At 37.9% G+C, this 19,367-nt stretch overlaps 1 protein-coding gene across 1 annotated transcript in view; it reads right to left on the bottom strand.

Annotated features, from left to right (window-relative positions):
* Positions 1–19,367, bottom strand: part of SLC2A9 (solute carrier family 2 (facilitated glucose transporter), member 9) — a 120,965-nt gene that overhangs the window by 42,521 nt on the left and 59,077 nt on the right. The window contains exons 8-10 of the mRNA XM_009328855.1: positions 13,189–13,299; positions 4,238–4,339; positions 2,314–2,389 (exon numbers count right to left, since the gene is read on the bottom strand). Coding sequence (XP_009327130.1) covers positions 2,314–2,389; positions 4,238–4,339; positions 13,189–13,299 — 289 coding nt within the window. The remainder of the gene's footprint in view (positions 1–2,313; positions 2,390–4,237; positions 4,340–13,188; positions 13,300–19,367) is intronic.

A 19,367-nucleotide genomic window follows, 5' to 3' on the forward strand; every position in this document is an offset into this window, starting at 1 on the left:
TTTACTGAAAGAGTGGTTAAACATTGGAAGAGGCTGCCCAGGGAAGTGGTTGAGTCCCCATCCCTGGAAGTATTTAAAAGACGTGTAGATGAGGCGCTTAGGGACATGGTTTAGTGGGCATGGTGGTGTTGGGTCAACAGTTGGACTCTATGACCTTGGAGGTCTTTTCCAACCTTAATGATTCTATGATTCTATGTCTGTAATGTGGAAAAAAATTACAATTTGTTTCAACAGAGTTTTTTAGACAAAACAAAGGTAGATGTTGCAAGCAGCTGCACTTACTTGAATTGTTTAGCTACTTAAAACACTGGAAGCGAAGTTTTCAAGACGTTTCAAGTCAACATTTGACTTTCCTTAGGTATTCAAAATGCAAGAGCAGTTCTATTCCACAGAATTCTTCTTTCAAAAAAAAAAAATCCCAGTCTAAGAAACATAGTCTGCAATACTAGGGACTTAGCTGAACCTGAGATTTGTCCTTACAGAAGGACAAAGGGATTGCAAGATTGTTTGCACTATTTGCCTTGCATGAAGAGCTGGAAGTGAGGAAGGAGAACAGTCTCCATAGGCCATCTACAGTCCAACATCAGGTGCATTAATGACGCTAGTCAAGCCTGTTTGACTCCTTCCTTCTTCTGGTCAGCTACCGTATGCAAAGGAATAAGCACAGAGATTAGTGACAAACTATTTTCCCAGAAGCAAGGGGAAAAGAACTATTTTGATCTTCTCCCCATTTTCCTCTAAAGCAGCATAATTTGATCTCCAGAGGATCCACAGAATTACAGCCCTGTAGAGTCACATGGAATATCAGCAACTTTCTTTCCCCAAATAAACCACAATCAATTAATCAGATCACTTCAGTGGTGAAGATGTATAAACAGTTGATTAATGTTTAATGTCAAACTATTTATAAAGAAAAAGAGGCAATAAATGGTGCATGAAAAAACCTGAGAACTCGGGGGAACAGAAGTCTTGCTTTCAGGTTTACAGCAGAACACCTGTGAAAAAACTCCTAAAAAGCAGCTGATTTTTCCCACTTTTGTGGAGAACAGTTTGTAAGAGAATCTTTGAAAATTTAAGCACTGTTTTGACATCTTACTCTGTATGTGTATTGAATTTGGATTAAATTCCTCTTTATCTGTCTGCAAATAATTTTTGTTAACATTTCATTATTTGATAACTGCAGGATCCGATTCTGATCATTACCCGAAGGCTAGAGCAACAAAGTTTAGAGAAATACTACACAGGTAAGTATTTGCATATTATGCATATCTATTAAAATGCATTTTCCAAAAACATGACACAATTAGAATCACAGGATAAATTAGGTTGGAAGGGACTTCTGGAATTCAGCCTCTGGTCAAAGCAGGGCCGGTTGTTCATGAACTTGTCCAGCTGAGTTTTGAATAGCTCCAAGGATGGAGATTTAAAGGCCACTTTGAGTAATGTCTTCCAGAGTTTAACCACTCTCAGTGTAAAATTTTTTCTCTTCTATCCAGTCAGAATTGCCCTTGCTGAGACTTGACTGTTGCTCTGGTCCTTTCATTCTACACTTCTGAGAAAGGTCTGGCTTTATTACTTTTTTATTCCTTAAACATGTTCTTTGTTAAAGCAAATAAAATACTAAAATTACAATCTGGGAACACTGGATTTTCTGTAAAGTTGTATCCATCTCTAAGTAATCAAAACTGGGCTGGGGAAATAGATCTGATAAACTCATTACAACCTACAAAAACAGTTACCTGAGGGCACCAGATTTGAAATGTATGCAGTCAGTAAATAACTGCCAGACAAGAAGCAGCTCCATCATTAGGACATCTACCTTTTCCATCATCTTCCTAAAGAGAGCAAGCTCTTGCACAGCACTTCTCTATCTTTGGAAAGGAAGAGAAGAAAGGAACCACACACAACTGTCCCCTTCCTCCACCAGTGTCCTACTTGCATCCTACCGGCATTGAGCTGCTAACACAAGCATTGATAAATAAAACACTCAGATTCCAGTCTGAGTGTTTTTTATAGATTTACAAAATCATAGCAATCCTACAATAACAGCCAACATTTTAATTTGGTACTGATAGCAATTTAGGCACTTGTTCTCAATTATGCTGACAGCTAAGTGGGAATGCGTGTGTACATAGGTTTTTATTGAGAATATTGCTATCACTTTGTGTTGCTATCATCTTACTGTCTTAGAACCCTTGTGGTCATCAGATAAGGGTAAAGTGAAGTTCCCTACAAGCAATTTGTTAACATAGTGCCAGTGCAAAAATACCTATGCTTTGCTGTACAAAGAAACATGAAAAAATATAGACATACCTGGTCCAATGCAGAACGATGCAATGATTGCAAGGATGCAAAATATACTGAGGTAAGGAAGCCAATGCACCGTTTTCTGGGTAGATAAAAGACAATCATGGTAAGTATATTGTACGTACCAATATTAAAAAAATCACAGATAATAGACAGTGTTTTCAACGATTCTTTCTCTATTTCAGAATTTAGTATAGGATTACTTTAGAAAATCACAGTATTTCTGTAGAACTTTATTAGATTATTTGTATTAAAGGTCTTGGTCTCTGTGGAATCCCTGTAGAGAAACACTAGAGAAGCTCTTGCACCACAGAAGTCACAACTCTGAAAGTTTACAACTTCTTGTGCTGAAGTTCAAGCCGTCCTGGAAAAGAGTTTTTCTTTCCATTGAACAGATTTGGCACCTCCATCCTCCTCAGGTATTTCAGCCATGTTTGAAAGGAGCAACTATGATGGCCCATAGAGCTTCAAAGTTCCCCAGTTAAAGGCTGGGCTGAAGTCTAGACACAACAGGCTACCTTTCGGTAGGACAGCTGTATCTGAACCTTAGCAAAGCATGTGAAAGTCACAGTCTAGGGATTTTAGCCATTATCTGATTTTGCAGACAAGGAGGGCCATGTGTGCAAACAACAGGTACAGGGAAAAGAGAACAAACTATAAATGATTCTTTAATGGAATTGTAAATGGAATCATTCTTGAGTTCTCATCTGAACTCAGATCCAAGGTCTCTAAAGGCACTGAGAGAGAGAAGGTGCAAAAACAGAGTAGATTTTTTTTCAAATTCCCCTGAGATCAAGCCTACTTGTACCCTAGGTCCTTTGTTCAAAGCAATACCTAATCTCATACTTAACAGATTGAGACACTTCTGAAAGGAACTAAAACTGGAAGGCACTCAAACTTCAGAGATTTACAATAGCTGAAAGTCCTCACGGATCAGACTAGGTTTTAAAAGATTTGGAACAGAATTTTTTACTGTTTACTTGCAATAACATCTCTCTTCTGGAGAGCTGTCTTCTAGTTGTCATGACAGGTATGTGAAGTAAAGCTTTATTGTGCTGTGCATACAAAGTCAAATAATACTTTGCAATGGTGTGGCAGACACCTGCTAGTCAAACTGACTTACTGACTCTCTTCAACCAAGAAACAAGATTTGAAAGTCAAATTAATGGCAAGACACAGGAATCAACAACAGCAGATAAACAACTTGGTGAAAGACCACCCAAAACCATGCCATTGCAGACTGCCAGTTTTACTTCTCAAAAGCCCTCAGGAACAGAAAGAAACTGCATCCTTATGAAAATGGAAGCTAAACAAGGAAAAATTACTCAGGGTCAGTATTTAGATTGGTTTAATAATCCTCCTCTGACCATTTGAAATAGCTGGGGAACTGACTGCTAATAACATCTGAGAACTTAAGTGCAGATGTTCTGCAAAGGCCAAGTCTTTATATTTTCAATAAAAATATCAGATATATAACTTGAAAGAAACAGCAAACATGGAAATTTTTCACTACTGGAAAAAAACATCCGAACTAAGAATAAGAATGACATATAATGTATGAAAGAAATCTCAAAAAGACAGCATTACAAACAAAGATAAAAACGCAGAGTATGGGTAAACTATTTACCCAAGTATGGGTAAAATTGTCTTCATAATAGTTTATGATATGCACGGATCTTTTGAGTTAAGGACACTGAACGTGACAAAGCCCCTATGGCTTTTTAATGCAAAAGCTGCTATGGCTAACCATAGTAGATTGAAACCAATAGATTCACAAAGAAACAAAAGAGACCTTCAAATCCTTATGTCAAACTGATTAAAAGGACTGGCTTATGTAGGAATGAAAAAAAGCCGAGGCAAACAGGTATCAAGCACCTGGTGTTTAAAATAGGCAAAAGAGAGTAAAAATATGTAGTGACTGTAGTGTTACCTGTAAAGTCAGAGAGACAGTAAGTACTGCGAAGAAGACAACCATCAACCCAAAACCCCCAATGAGAAGAGGCCTGCGTCCGAGCCGTTCAATAACTAAGCCCTGGAAAACAAAAAGCGGCATTTGACTTTCCTGATAAAGCACTGAAGAACTCAGACCATGTAATATGTTCTCCTAGTAAACATGAACACCAAAAATAAAACCATCAGAGTTGATTTTGTACTATTTATCAGGTATGATGTGTTCATAATTGTGTTCACAATTATGTTTACATAATTCAACCTCTTTGAAAAAGCAAGCCAGCATAACATCCTTATTTAAAACCACTGAAAAAAATGGGAAACCATTAAAAACAGTACTTGTTAATAGTTTTATGCTTGGATTTCCTCCTACAGAACAAATATGACCATATTGGTAAGACAAAAAAATGTGCAACTGGTAAATTCAACTTTAATACTGTTAGCGGGGTAGATTTTTAAGTTACTACTACATTAAACTTCTTCCGTAACAATTTAGTAGTAAAACAAGGACTGTACATTAGCTATATAAAAATAATTAATATGATGATAACTACACAAAGTTTGATCTTTTTTCTTATTTATTGTTTATCTTTTTAGGGGAGAAATAACTCTACATTGGTTGAACTGCTTACAAATTTGCACCAAATTCCTATAATAATGTTCTTAAAATATGTAATTTTTTCAGTGTCAAAAAGTTCAAACACTTTGACTATTTAATTTCAACATCTCTCTGAATTTAAGCTTAAAAGGCTTAAAATTTAAGCTTAAAAACTTTTTAGCATAGATTAAATAATTTTTTATTAATCTAAAATTTATTTTTAATTTCTTTTTTGTCCAAACAGAAAGAAACATTTAGTCATGATCTAGGATAGTTAATATAATTGGAATAACCAGATAAAACACACCCACCCGTCAGAAAACTTTGCTCAGACAGGGGATTTTAACACTGATACTTGTGCACTCACGCACATTTTGAATTTATATTTAACACCTGAAGATAAATCAACTTCGTTAAAAGCAATCACAAAATCTGAATACTTATCTGCTAGAGCAGAACACAATGAAGAGATTCTTGAAAAGCTGTAACATGGAACTGTCTTGCCTTTGCTAGTCTGACTCATTAAAATAGGCTAATATATATATATATTTTAGGTCATAACATCTAATGTACTATTCCTGTTGATAACTACTGTAATTGCTAATTACAGTTGGCTTTCTTATGAGAAAGATAAAACAATTCCATGAAGCCTGAAATGTATCACTTCAAATAACCTGAAATCAGAATCACACAACTGTTTGCCACGTCACTATTTACTGGAGCCTGAAATCCCCCTTTCACACCTCCCTCGAGCAGAAGATAAAATGAGCAACTAAAATGAAATCTGGAGCGATACCCTTAATTCTGGGAGACGATGCACACCATTCCACTGTAAGCATCTGGAAGAAACGTGTTAAAGGAAAGTACAAAGTCACCCAGGGAAGAAATGCCTTATGTGGCAAGCACTTCTCCCACAGCATCAGGGTCACCAGCAGATTTTAGGACAGGCTTCAAAACACGCCGACCCTGCACCCTGCCGAGCTGGACTTCCACACTGGAGACACGCACCGTGATGCTGCAGAACATGAAAAGCAGCTCTGGGGTGAGCTTTAGCATTCTTTATTTCTTTAAATGAGGAAATATACTCATTTTGACAGTTTCCACAGCTTCCATAATAGAATTTATTTCAAAGTCATGTTTAAAATAGACCCGCATTGATGTTATTAACATTTCACATTGTGCTCACGGGGTCCAAATGTTCCAAAACTGCAACTGCTGCACTGTCAAAACCTCTACAAGATGCCACATATTTTCCACTATGATTAATGAATCTATCTTGCAAACACATGTGGCCACGCATACACTTAACCAAGAGACATTTTTTATGGCTGTGAGGGATGAAAAGTTATCTGATGGGTCCATAAGAAGACGGAGACTTCTGCAATAGATGCTTCACATGTAATTTGATATGAGTTGCATGTTCAGCAATAGATGCTGCACATGTAATTTCACATACCAAGGAATTTCCCTTATTTTTTTCAATTCTGGATTGGTGGTTGTGATTAAACAATCTTGGTGTTACACCAACTGGTGGGGTTTGTATTAAAACGGGTTAAGGGATGAACGTTTCTCTTAGAGGGAAAAAGGTTCACAGACAGCTCTCATACAGAGCAAAACATGGGAAAAAAGTGCTACATGGTTTCTGGTGTTAAAGCTCAAAGAAAAGCAAACCCTAGTAAGGGAGGACAGTTTGGACTCAGTCCTCCAAAAAGATGTGTGTATGCACTTGTGCCTAAATGCATTGAGAATAAGTACTCTGGACACTTTGGGGCAAATCTAGGTGGGTTGGTGAGAACTCCCAGTTTTAACTGAGAGCAGCCAAGCATAGATACAGTTACAGCAGATCTGCGGGCTCTGTATCCTTTTTACAGAAAAGAATAATAGTTTCTAATAGATTTAAATTCTTTTTTATTCAGAGACAATTCAGGAAGAAATAAAGCAAATCCATGTGCAGTCATTCTTTTCCCTGAGCTGATGCCAGGTTTCCCAAGCATTCATCATTGCTATTTATTTAATACAGTAGCAAGGAGGAACTTGAATGCTTCAGCTTCTGGGCACTCCCTGCAGTTTCTGTTCCTAAGAATTTACAATTACAATTCTTGGTGACATTTCTTGTGATTTACGGAATGGACCAACTTTGTTCACTGGAAAAAATAAGCAGCAATTTTGTCCTTATTCACAGAGATGCTATGATGTACCAGAATTGCTGGGAATCGTATAATCACTTCCAAAGTTGATATGAAGTTAAGTACACTGACAACACTAATAAATCTAGGAAATAGAGACTCAAAAGGCTTCTCAATTAGACATGATTAACTTGCACAGTTATGGGGAGAGAAATGCCTATTTCCATTTTAAAGCTAAGGACACCCCTAATTTGTTCAAATGCGTGACCTGCCACGTGACCTGCCTCTTGTATCACCAGTTCCAACCCAACAAGACACATCTGCTTGTGGCACAGATTCAAACAAGGCACACCAGTCTCTGCTGAAATGGGATACTACACAGAACCAAGCTCAGGAAAAGCCAAGCACAACAATCAAAACCATGCTCCCTACCTGGTTATAAATTACAAAGCGGTGGTCTCGTGAAAGGCAGCATGTGTGTTTGGAAACACACGGGTCTGTGGCTTTGCTGGTCAGGAGGCAATGCAGAAGCATCCCAGGACCCACTGGCAGATCAAAGTTGTTCAGCTGGGAGCCAATCCACAACGGAAAAGCCTCTCAGGAGGCACCATCTTTCATCAAGGCCAAAAAGGTTTTTTGAATCGTTTACGAGCACGGATGCTTCAACAGCCAATCTATCAAGCTGTTTAGGTCTACACTATTTCTAACTAAAATTTTATTTATTTTTGAGGATTTCTTAATAAAACCTATGACAATACATCAGTATCTCAAATTTCTCTGCTGACCTGTTTGTTCCCCTTTTCTTGATGGAAAAAAAAAGCTCAGATAAACTCTTAAGTTTCAGCAAATACTTGAAAAGAAAGGTCTAACGTCTTCTACAAGAGCAAGTTTGCCTGGTGAAAAAAATGCTGGGTTTGAGTTTATAAACAGACAAAAACTTCATTTTTAGTTATGATTATACAAATCCAAAACTTGTTAACTTGCAAACCCATTAAGATGCTTATGACTCATAAGAAGTGGAAGATGATTCACTGGTTTTCCAGTATTTATAGTTCTGAGTTCTCCACTGCTATGTGCTGGTAACTGTTACCTACCAAAGACCTATAACAAGTCAAAATATACTATACGGTAGAGTAAATGAAATAACAAGAAATTCAGTATATGCTCAAGTACAGTCAAAAAAAGAATCTTACAACTGCTTTCTGTGATAGCACACTGAGTTATTTGCCAAATTGTGTAGGCTGATAGTTGTTTATGTGTGATCATAAACATGCATTTGTAGAAGCCTATACCCAGTCATGGCAATTAACACAGCTGAAATTACTGAAAATGTGTAAAAAAAATTTGCAACCAAAATTCTCTCAACACAAATGTTTGGTGATAATAAGGCAACTGATATGCAAACTAAGTTAACAGTTCACACAACTTACTTTTGTCTGGAAGGAAACACTTGTGAATAAAGTTAAAAAAGCAAATGTCAATCTTTTCACTTGAGTCAGCTGCAGATACTGGGGCTGACATAATGAAAGCAGAGCGCATTAAAAAAGATCAGACAAGCTTCTCTGTATAAAATGAATGTGTAAGTGAGTTCTACAGCCCAAATGGGAGGTCACTGAGTACTATTCCCTACTTATTTCCTGGCCCTAAATTATACTAAGAAAACCCTATTACATTTTCTTGATGTCTCAGCTCTGTAAAGAAGTTTGATCTATATGCTAACATCAAGAGTAGCCACATCTTTTTTCTCTCATGTATTTTGGATATAGGTCTGAGTAAGACTGTACGTGTAGATTCAGACTTAATGTGACAAGCTAACTCTGTGTTATTTCCATTTGAGATAGCAGGATTAAAATGGATAATCACATTTATATTGCTGTCAGGTCTATTCATGACACAATGTGTAGTATCTTGCATCCAGGAAAAGGAGAAAAACAGAAGACTGAGGGTTACAAATTGTTTTTTGATTCATATTTTTATGTATAACCATTTACCTACTGTATGAGTTATATACTTGTAAAACAAAGAAACAGGTTATTTTCTTTAAGTACCCAAATTGGAATTTAGAGGCCTAGCACCAAGTTTGACCATCAAAGCACAAGCCTTAAACAAATCTGTGCCTACCCTGGCTCTCACAGCAGTTTGTCTGTATCTGTGTTAATGCCATGACAGGATAAGATCCCACGCATCACCTATAGTTACCAGGCTAAGGATTACTATCAGCAACAGGTGGAATTGATTGCTAAGTTTCTAAGCTCAGTCTGAACTATTTTGCAGTAGAGCATCCTTAATCAGCTTCACTTGGCAGTGAAATTTTCCATTCACAAAAGAGGGTCTCCATACCGAACGCCTGCCGGACCAGCATGACCAAGACATAGCCCATGCAGGGATTCGCTCTAGCTGGCCGCTTTCACCTCAGCAGTGCCTGGGAACAGCCCTTAGGGCAGCACAAAAAAACCCCATTACCTTATTCCTGTTGTGTCCCTGCAGTAAATTCTAGATATTTTTGAAGCAAAGCTCCTTCTGTTGATGATCTATTTGTTAAAGGCACTAAGTTTTGGCTTGTGTCAGGTTCATGTTATAAAAGCTAGACTAGATCTTGTCCTTGATCTATGACAGTTTACCATGGTTGGTGCTTTATTTTCTAATGATGGTATTATTAGTAATAATGGTACATTATTTCTAATGATGGTATTATGATGCAGATCATCTTGAATAGATTGGGAAAAAAACTACTCAAAACCAATTTCTTTTTTTTAATACTCAAAAGCAGGAGATACATCTTTAAAACTTTCAATTTCTGATATATCCTGCAGAAGCATTTGTACTACATAATACAGTCTCTAACCTACTATATCTTGGGTCTTAGGAGTGTTGTTGTAAGGTAGATCTTCATAAGGAGACTTCTTCTCCTGGAAGGCACTACATGGTTATTTCAACACTTGTTATCTTTGTCCATCCAAGAGCCCAAGTGTAATAAAATGATTAAGAAGGAATAATATCTTTATCTAAAAATTACCCCATTGACCACTTGTGGATTAAGGTAGCACGCATTAACACAGTCACATTCTGCGATTCACCCTGCAGTGAAAATGTGCCCACATGCACTCTGACCGTTGACAAATACCATGGTCTGGGAAGCTGCTTGGTCAGTATCTCTTTTTTGTACTGCTGATTCTTTCTGATTACATTTTGCCCAATACAGTGACATAAATCTGAGTATTTTTCCACTCACAAATTTGCTCCATAAAGATTGCACACAGTTACATTTGAGATCTGAACTGAGGATTAATTTGTGACTAGGGAGTAATTACTGACTCCCTGCATCTAAAAGAATTCAGTATCTTATACTCCAAATGAATCACTGAGTATTTTTTTGGATTTCACTTACTAGACTACTTAGCAGTGCTTTTGTAGGACTGAGCAAAGCTTATGTAAATTATCTAAAAATTCATGCAATTGAAATTTTACATTGGCCAAACAAATTAGTGTGGTAGGCAATTTTGGAAGCCAACCGTTTGCTCATGTAGGCAACTGTTAATGGCTTCTTAAAATTACAGATGAGCTGCATAAATATTTCTCTTGGACAAAATTAACAGTCTTTGGTGCCAGGTAACTTTTTCCCCCCAAAATAGGCAGTAGCATATTGACTAAAAACTATTTTTTCACCTCACAATTTATTAGTTAAAATGAGGCTTTTATAATTATGATTACTGAAAATCCCAGAAATCTTGATGAGTTGATGGCAATGTCTGAAAGCACTGGATCTGGGCAGACGGAACACCTATCTTCTGTTATGCAGGGAGAAGGAAGACAGGGTCTGGCTTTCATCCCCTCCAAAACACTAGGATCAATTATTAACTGATCAAACAGTCTGACAGCAGCTAGAGGAGAGCAAGGTGATAAGAACAGTCAAAACAGATTTGCTCAGTGCAGATTAGTGTGACTTCTTTCACTGTTGGGGAGGAAGCTGAGTTGATAGAAAGAAAATGACAAACATCATAGATTTTGACTTCAGTAAGCCTTTTGACACAGTTCCACATGACATTTTCTATTTGTGCAGATGATTTTTTCCTTTCCAAAGTGCAGTACTGGGTACCTTTCCTTGCTGAACTTCATCTTACTGATTTCAGGCCACATGTCTGATTTCTTATGATCTTATGAATCCCCTTGCTTTCTCCTGCTTCTTCTTCCCTTCCTCCCTCTGAGTAGTATATAAACATATGCACCTGACTTAATATTAAATGCTGTCAAATAGATTCAAAAAGAGGTAAAAAGAGCAGCTGAGAGGTTGGGAGTGGGAGGAAATTCCCCATCCTTAGTTCTAGGCATGAAAAAAATTTAGAGGAAGTTACTTGTAGAAATGAGAAGCTGCAAACCCTTCAATTGAAAAACTAAATTCATGCTGTTGTTCCTTTAAACAGCAACAATGAAACATTAATGAAGATTACTGAAATAAAAATTAAGGCTACAAAGCAGCATTTCTCTTGAACTGAAAGGGCAAATTTGAAGGGAGTGGAGATATCAATACATCAGCATTTCCAGAGGCACAGCAAGTAGCTTAAACAGAAAAAGCATTAAAAACACTCCTCCTGGGCATAAAAAAAGTTACCACACATACGAGGAACTAAAGCAGACACATCCACCTCATTATATATGAACAGCATGCTCTGAATAAGCCCCACAAACTGATAGCACAGAAGGAACTGAAAAGGTGACAGACCCTATTTACAGAATGGCTTTAAATATCATGGAATCATCTCAATGTAATTTTCATTTGTTTCCACAAAAAAGAGGTGTATTCTTCACTTAAATCACTGGCAGAATTATCACTATTATTTTTACATATATCTTAAACAAAGAAGCATTTCTGCAGTATCACAAAGAAGAAATTGTAAGAGGTAGGTATTTCCATACTTCACTATTTCCACCTATTAAAAAGAATGTCCCTTTAATTAAAGAAAAAAAAAAAAGATGGTTTACCCAAAAATAGATTTGTGGAAATTTACAAAGATCAGAAGAAGGTCTTTGTGACCTTTGAAGAGTCCTTATGTCCTAGACTATAAGAAAATATACTTGATAGCTGGATTTAGTTTAACATTTTATAGGTCATAAGCAGTTGCTCTGCCACTGGAAAGGATTTTTTTGCCAAAACCATTCTTCTGACATTTAAAAATGCTTGTCTGGTGTGTCCACTATTGTGCAAAGACAGTTGGTATAGAATATAAGAAGATAAGGAAAAATTCTAACAAAGAAAGAAAAGAGTATTTACTTGTTTGCAACTTTCCATTCCAAAGACCTCTCCCATTGTTTCTTATTTATTGCAGTGCAAACAGAAATGTATTTCCTTTAGCAATTAATGGTGTATTCACATACAAAAACTTTCAGGTTTAGTTTGCTCATTTAGTGTATTTTTTTTTTCCTAGTCAAGTTTTCCATTTTGAAATAAGAAAGAAAAAAATGTGCATGGATAATTTTTTCTGTTAACATCCTCCTCTACGTTCAGTGCATAGCAAAGGTACATGACCCACTCAGGAGCCCACGTGTTATGAAAGGATGCCTGCTTGCCCTCAGTGAATGAGATAGCAGAATTTAACACAACGCAACACAATTTAACAGCACGCAGAAGTGTGCTGGCTTACTTTTCCAACAAGCTGGGTTACAAACATTTACTCCCATATTTTTAAATGGCTGAAGAGTTTTCCTCACTGTCCGTAAGCTGCTATACAAAAGGTGTCATTAAAACATGCCCAGTAAGACACATGGCTGTTTCTGGGATCCACACTGAACACACCTAGCTGTACTATGCTTGAGCCTTCTCCAGCAACACTGCCTGCTTCCTAGCAGGCACACGAGAAGACTCTGAGATGTGAATAAACTGCTACCAGGTGAAATAATTTATGAGTTATCACTTAATATACTTCAGGTCTTGCTGTTCCTGCCTTCTTCCTCTTCACTCTTAAAAAGTACCTCAGGATATATCAACTTTTTATGCTACTTTTATGCAACTAAAACTAGAGAGCATCTTAAAAAAAAATCCCAAGCCACAAAACTGGGCTTAGGATTAAACCTAGAAACAGTATTTTCAATTGCTTAATCAACCATTACACTTAATCCTCAACATACTATTGTGTTTATATTTTAACCTGTATAAGGAAATAAGTAGTTTAAATATCAAGCATGTTAATGGATTTTTACAACCATACTTACAGAAAAAACAGCAGCCACAGTCTCAACAGCACCAGTACTTAGAGTAACATAGGGGATTGTTTCATGATTGATCCCAGCTTCACTAAAGATGTTGTTTGTGTAGTACCAGATCTGTATCAGAGAGAAGAAAATGAGTTATTAATCATTATGGCTTGAACTACAACATATCAGTATTCAGTTCAAGCATCTGACCTGCTAACGGCCAGACTTGTTAAAACACTGAGCACTCCTGAATGACCGAGGGCTGGGCAGGACAGCAAATGAAGGGAAGGTGCAAATTTCAGGTGGATTAGTCACAACACTGCTGTACTTCTGCTTGTAGACCCAGGCAGAATTACAAGCAGCTTTAACTCAGTTTAGCTTAATTCACTTTAAGAGTAAATCAAAGAAACTCACTTTAAGCTTGAACAAGAGGATACAAACAGGTTTTGTGTGGCTGAGCCACACTGCTTAAAAAGCAGGTTTGGGTGGCTTTATGGAATACTTCAATGGCACGTAACAACAGAGGAGAGAACAGGAAAGAGATGCTGAGCAGCATGGCAGAAACTGCTCCTTTTCGGACAGAAGGTGTGAGATCCATCTCACACTAACCTCACTGCAGCGTGGACATCTGCAGTCAAGCCATCGCCCTAATCTCTCTTTATTATCAACAGAAAGAAAAGACACTTTTAGAGTGAGAGTTGCTTGGTGAAAAGTAAAAAGCTGCTTTTAGGTTGAAATGATTCATAGGCTAGAAGGAGCTGTCACTAATGGACAGAAACACAGGGAGCATAGCGTTACTAGCTTAGAGAAGTCATTCATGTTTGGTCAGTGAAACCATATCCAGTGGTGACAATATCCAGACAGAGAATATATAGTGATAATACCCTAAAATAACAAGTCTCGTAAGTATCAGAGCCCCATTCACATCACAAATAAAGTCTGAAAACCATATAATATTTATGTTGGACTCAAGGTGACAGCAAAGAACTAGCCAAAAATTTTGGCTGCCAAAAGCATGCAACAAGGAGAGACTGCCTTGGAGAGAGAAAAGATAACTGATTTACTAAAGAAGATGAAGAACAATTAAAACAACTGATTATCAGAAGAAAATAAAGTTCTAAACCACAGCTGATTACCTGCGACAACAAAACTGAAAGCCAGAGAAAATGATGGCACTAAACATAAAAGTAGCAGTGATATTTTTTCCCATATGCTGTCCATGTGACAAGCCCTAACAGGGCAAGCACTGCTAAAGAAAAGGCTTGTCTGATGAATGGAAGTGTTTTGATCGTGTGAGGAAAACCCTGCTGCCTGCCAACATATTATGCACATGCTACATCTGTTCATCAAGCTACTAACTCAGGAACTTTGTGGAGGAAAAAAAAAAAGTAATTCTAAATTCCCAACTAGCCCTTCAGCAAAGCTGCTTGTCCCACACCAAAGAAGAAAATCCAACTCATCTTACATAAAACAAAAGTAAAATAAAATACCAAGGACTGAAAAGTCACCTGTATCACCTTACAGATAAAGAGAAGCTGACTGAAGACTTTTATGCCTACTGCTGGCACACCAGCTCTCACCAGAATAGATACAGTGACAATAAGTGATAGCAGCAAACTTCTCTATATGAAGTAATCTGCCTTCATGTAGAGTGCACTGGTGTTAACTGTGCATTTCATTGGCCTGCTGATACAGACCACAGACTGAAGCAAAACCAAGGATCAGCTCCCAATTCCCTCTGAAATGTTTATGCCCAGTGACAAATTTTTGGGACCCAGTACTCTGACAACTTGTTTACCTCCCATACCTCTATGCAGAATATAAGGAAAAAAAGGTAGCATGAAACCATGATAAAAGTAATTTTTTTCTCCATACTACAAGTTACAAGATTGAAAAATTCATGCAATGAAAGTTAGAAACCATGTAATTTAGGCATTTCATTCTTGATATCAGTTTTGCATAGCAGCTAGAGCTTCTAAAAATGATGGCAGTATTGCAGGTATGCAGACCTTGAAAAAGAAGAAAGAGGCCGAAGAGTCACTTAATCAGACAACTCCTGAATGCAATTTGTCAAAATGTAACAACTAGAACATACGATATTTTGCAAGTGGTTTTACAGAAGAGCATGACTGATCATTGATGGTAAAAGTGGCAGTAAAACAGCTAGATTAACAAACCAGCAGAGCAAACACAGGATGAGGTTCACTGACTTATTAGTCTCTGTAGCAGCACAAAATTAAATTAGGGTAAAAATTAACAAGATGTGCACCTTTCAAAACAATAAAAGTCAATGTTTTTCAGCCTGTGTATCATTAAACAGGGAAATACATTGCTCTAGGATATTACCGAGATAAACTAACTAGGCGAATGATGACTACTCTACTTTCACTTAAGTTATTTGTCTAACATGGTTTTTGTTAGCTAATGATTTCATTAGCTAACAAAATTAGCTAATGATTGGGCTAAAAGTTTTGGAATTAAAGGGCTGTGGAAAATGGGGCAGAAGGTCCAAAAACCTAGAAATAACTGCTGTTGAGTCCAAATCAACACAGGGACATCTGACTTCCTATGTCCATGGTGGGTTGCTGTTGCTTCACAGGCTGAAGTAAAACTTGGCAACTTTGGTCAGTTAAACAGCTGCCATGAGGAACAGCTGTATCTCTGCAGTCTGATTTCTGTGAGTTTGGAGGTAACAATTTAGCATTCTTGTCGGTAGATTACAGTTAGCTGCATGAAAGTTGCTTTCTTTGCTTATCATAAGGTTTTACTCCTATAAGCTCTTAAAGTGGCACGTGTTATACGTTATCAGTGGCGTTCCCAAACTTTCTCACACCATTGACCTCTCTAGCATTGACTCAATTTTCCAGTCCTTTTATTTCTCATCCAGCTCCCTACATACATTTCTTCCTAAGAAATTCAACTCTTCAACAGGAAAAGAAAGCAACAAAAAAAAGATGGGCAACAACACAGACATACACTGTGTCACACACTGCATACTCATCCCTTCCTACACTATCTGATGCCAGGTCTTCTCCATAGCAAATGTGAAGAGCACACTATGGTAGATCTTTTGCACACTGGAAACATGCATTGCTGTTTGGACCCCCATCCCCAGCATGATTTCTTGCCGTTTGAAATACAGCCCTCTACCTTAAGGCCAGACCCCACAGAAGCCTAGGGATCCCACTTTGGGAATGACTCCCTTAAAGCAATATGCAGTACAGTATATTTCTTGATATGAAAAAGGATAAAGTTCACCAATGAGAACATCACTGTAGTTTTGTGTCTTCTTTAGAACTGAGATACAATGATGGAAGACAAATAGATTTATTATGGATGATATGTATCATGGATAAATTTTATCAGATGAAAAGAGACTAATACAGATTCATTTATTTACGTCAATTTAGGTAAGACTGTCTGGTATTTTATTATAATTGAATACATTAATATAATCAGGTCTTCACCAGGATTTCTGTTCCATGTGGAAACCAACAAATGTGCTGTTTTTAAGTAAAACAAATTTTTATTGTAAAGTGAAAGCCTTAAAAGGAAGCAAGTGTTCTCAGATACCAGCAGGATGATTACAGAAGTCTGCCAGTTGGTAATTTCCCCAGAGAGTGACCTGAGACTCTTGCCTGAAAGAAGTCCAACTTTCCCATATGCCCTGCCCAGATGGTAGCTGTGGAAAAGACCAGACTGACTCACAGGGCACTACAGACAAAGCAAATGATGAGAGCTATGAGTTAGAAGGAAGCGTTTGCAGCCAGTTAAACCTTGCTGATGCTGGCTCATACCCAGCAGGTTAGCTCAGATGCAGCCAGGCAAACCAAGACCCAGGTTCAAATCTGTCACACCTGTACCTGCCCATTAATCTCTGAGCTTCAGGCAACTTGAGCGAGATCAGCCAGGAAAGCCATGCAGAAGAGACAAGGAATTGAAACCTGATCTCTCAATCAAGTGGTCCAACTATTTCTCTTGACCTCTCTTATCATTTGCTTGTTTTTCCTGGATGAACGATTTAAAAAATCAATTTCAGAATTCAGATTTTGTGTGAATAATTTTTTTTCATGTTTAGTGGCATTATATGGCAGGAGAAACAAGGTAATAATAAAAAAAAAGGTAAGGCTTAAAACAGCCAAGTTGTTTCCTGACAAAAATAGTTTTTCTGAGGCATATTTTCAAAGTGGCCACCTAATGATACTTCAAAACAACTCTGGTATTCATTTTGGACTGGACATGTCTCACTATCCCCCCACGCCCCCACTCAAGCTGGGAGAGTGTGGCTTTGTTCTGCCATGGAATACTGGACAGTATCTGTCATCTATTAAGTGTCCTCAAAGCCATGACACTCTTCTCTTTCCCCTGAAAAATTATCTGTGGCATTCTTTTTTTTTTTTTTTTAGGAAACGTGCTTCATTATTTTAAGTCTGTTTTTTACTGTAAGTGTCATTTTATTTCACTTATGCATTGATAAATCTTAGAAAGACTGGATGACAAGATAATTCCATTTCTTTTCTTAAAAAAACATCCACAAGGAGGAACAAAATAGCCTGTCATCAGCAGCAAAATCCTACAATTAGAAGAAAACACCACCTATACAAACATTTTTATATTTCACTCCACAGTATGAAAGAATCTTCTAGTTCCCTCCTAGTATTTCATTAAAAACTTTTAGATACCAGAGTTCTAACTGCATTAATCTTTCACACGGTCTTGGACAAATTACTTTGTATTAGGAGTTTTAAGGCTATAGAGCTACCTGAGATAAGCCTGAACTAGTTGTCTTAGATATCAGAGGCATTTACATTTATTATCACTGATTAGCCCTGGGGAAAAAAACTAGCTGAAGTATGCTGTAATGCACAAAGCGACAGTGAGAGCTCCTTTCAGCAGCGATAATACTGCCTTTCATGTACATAAGCAATTAACGCCTTTGAACTATGACGAAAACCCCTTTTGCTTTGAGGTGCTTCATGAGAACATTCATGTTGTACAACGTAAAGAATCTAACCCAGATGTCACAAGCTGCAGCAAGGAAAGTTCTGTCTGGATATAAAGAAAACACTTTTCACAGTGTAAGTAGCGAAAACACCTGGCACAGGTTGCCCAGGGAGGCTGTGGACTCTTCAACCTTGTTGAGTTTTAAATATCTCCTGCACAAGGCCCTGTCCTGGTTTCGGCAGGGATAGAGTTAATTTCCTTCCTAGTAGCTGGTACAGGGCTGTGTTTTGGATTTAGGATGAGAACAAAGTTGATAATGCACTGATGTTTTAGTTGTTGCTAGGTAATGCTTACACTAGCCAAGGACTTTTTGGTTTTCCATGCTCTACCGACTGAGAAGGCTGCAGGTGCACAAGAAGCTGGGAGGGGGCACAGCCAAACTGGCCAAAGAAACATTCCATACCATGTGACATCATGCTCAATACATAAACTGGGGAAAGCTGGCCGAGGGGCCGCTGCTCGGGGACTGGCTGGGCATCGGTCGGCGGGTGGTGAGCAACTGTACTGTGCATCACTTGCTTTGTCTATTATTATTATTATCATATTATTATTATCATTTTATTTAATTATTAAACTGTTTTTATCGCAACCCATGAGTTTTTCTCACTTGTGCTTTTCCAATTCTCTCCCCCATCCCACTGGGTGGGGGGGAGTGAGCGAGCGGCTGCGTGGTGCTCAGTTGCCAACTGAGGTTAAACCACGACAGCCCTCAGTAGCCTGAGTCAACCCTGAAGTCAGTCCTGCTTTGGGCAGGGTGTTGGACCAAATGACCTCCAAAGATCCCTTCCAACCTAAATTGTCCTGTGACCCTCTCCTAGCTGATGCAATAGGGTCAGACAGATGGAAAAGGAGACTTTGATATCCATTAGCCTCAGACACATTAATGGTCAACAGGACTTCTCACTATTGACCGTTTTGTGTCTTTTTTCCTCTTTTGCTCCACTGTCCAAGAAAGGCATATTGAAGTGCAGCTTATTCTTCAAATTGTATGAAACAACAACAAAAACCAAACATCCAGTGCAACCTCTTAAAATCACTTACCAGAACTTTTGCTGACTTCTATAAGCACAGAACTGAATTAATCCAAGCAGAAACATCTACTGAAAAGACCAAGTTTACCTACCTTGAACAAACATGGGGCCAGATCTTAACTGACCAGAAACAGAGAATCTGTGTATCAGAACCAGAAGCTG

This window comes from Pygoscelis adeliae, unplaced genomic scaffold, assembly GCF_000699105.1.
Source record: "Pygoscelis adeliae isolate BGI_AS28 unplaced genomic scaffold, ASM69910v1 Scaffold66, whole genome shotgun sequence".
Classification (NCBI taxonomy): domain Eukaryota; kingdom Metazoa; phylum Chordata; class Aves; order Sphenisciformes; family Spheniscidae; genus Pygoscelis; species Pygoscelis adeliae.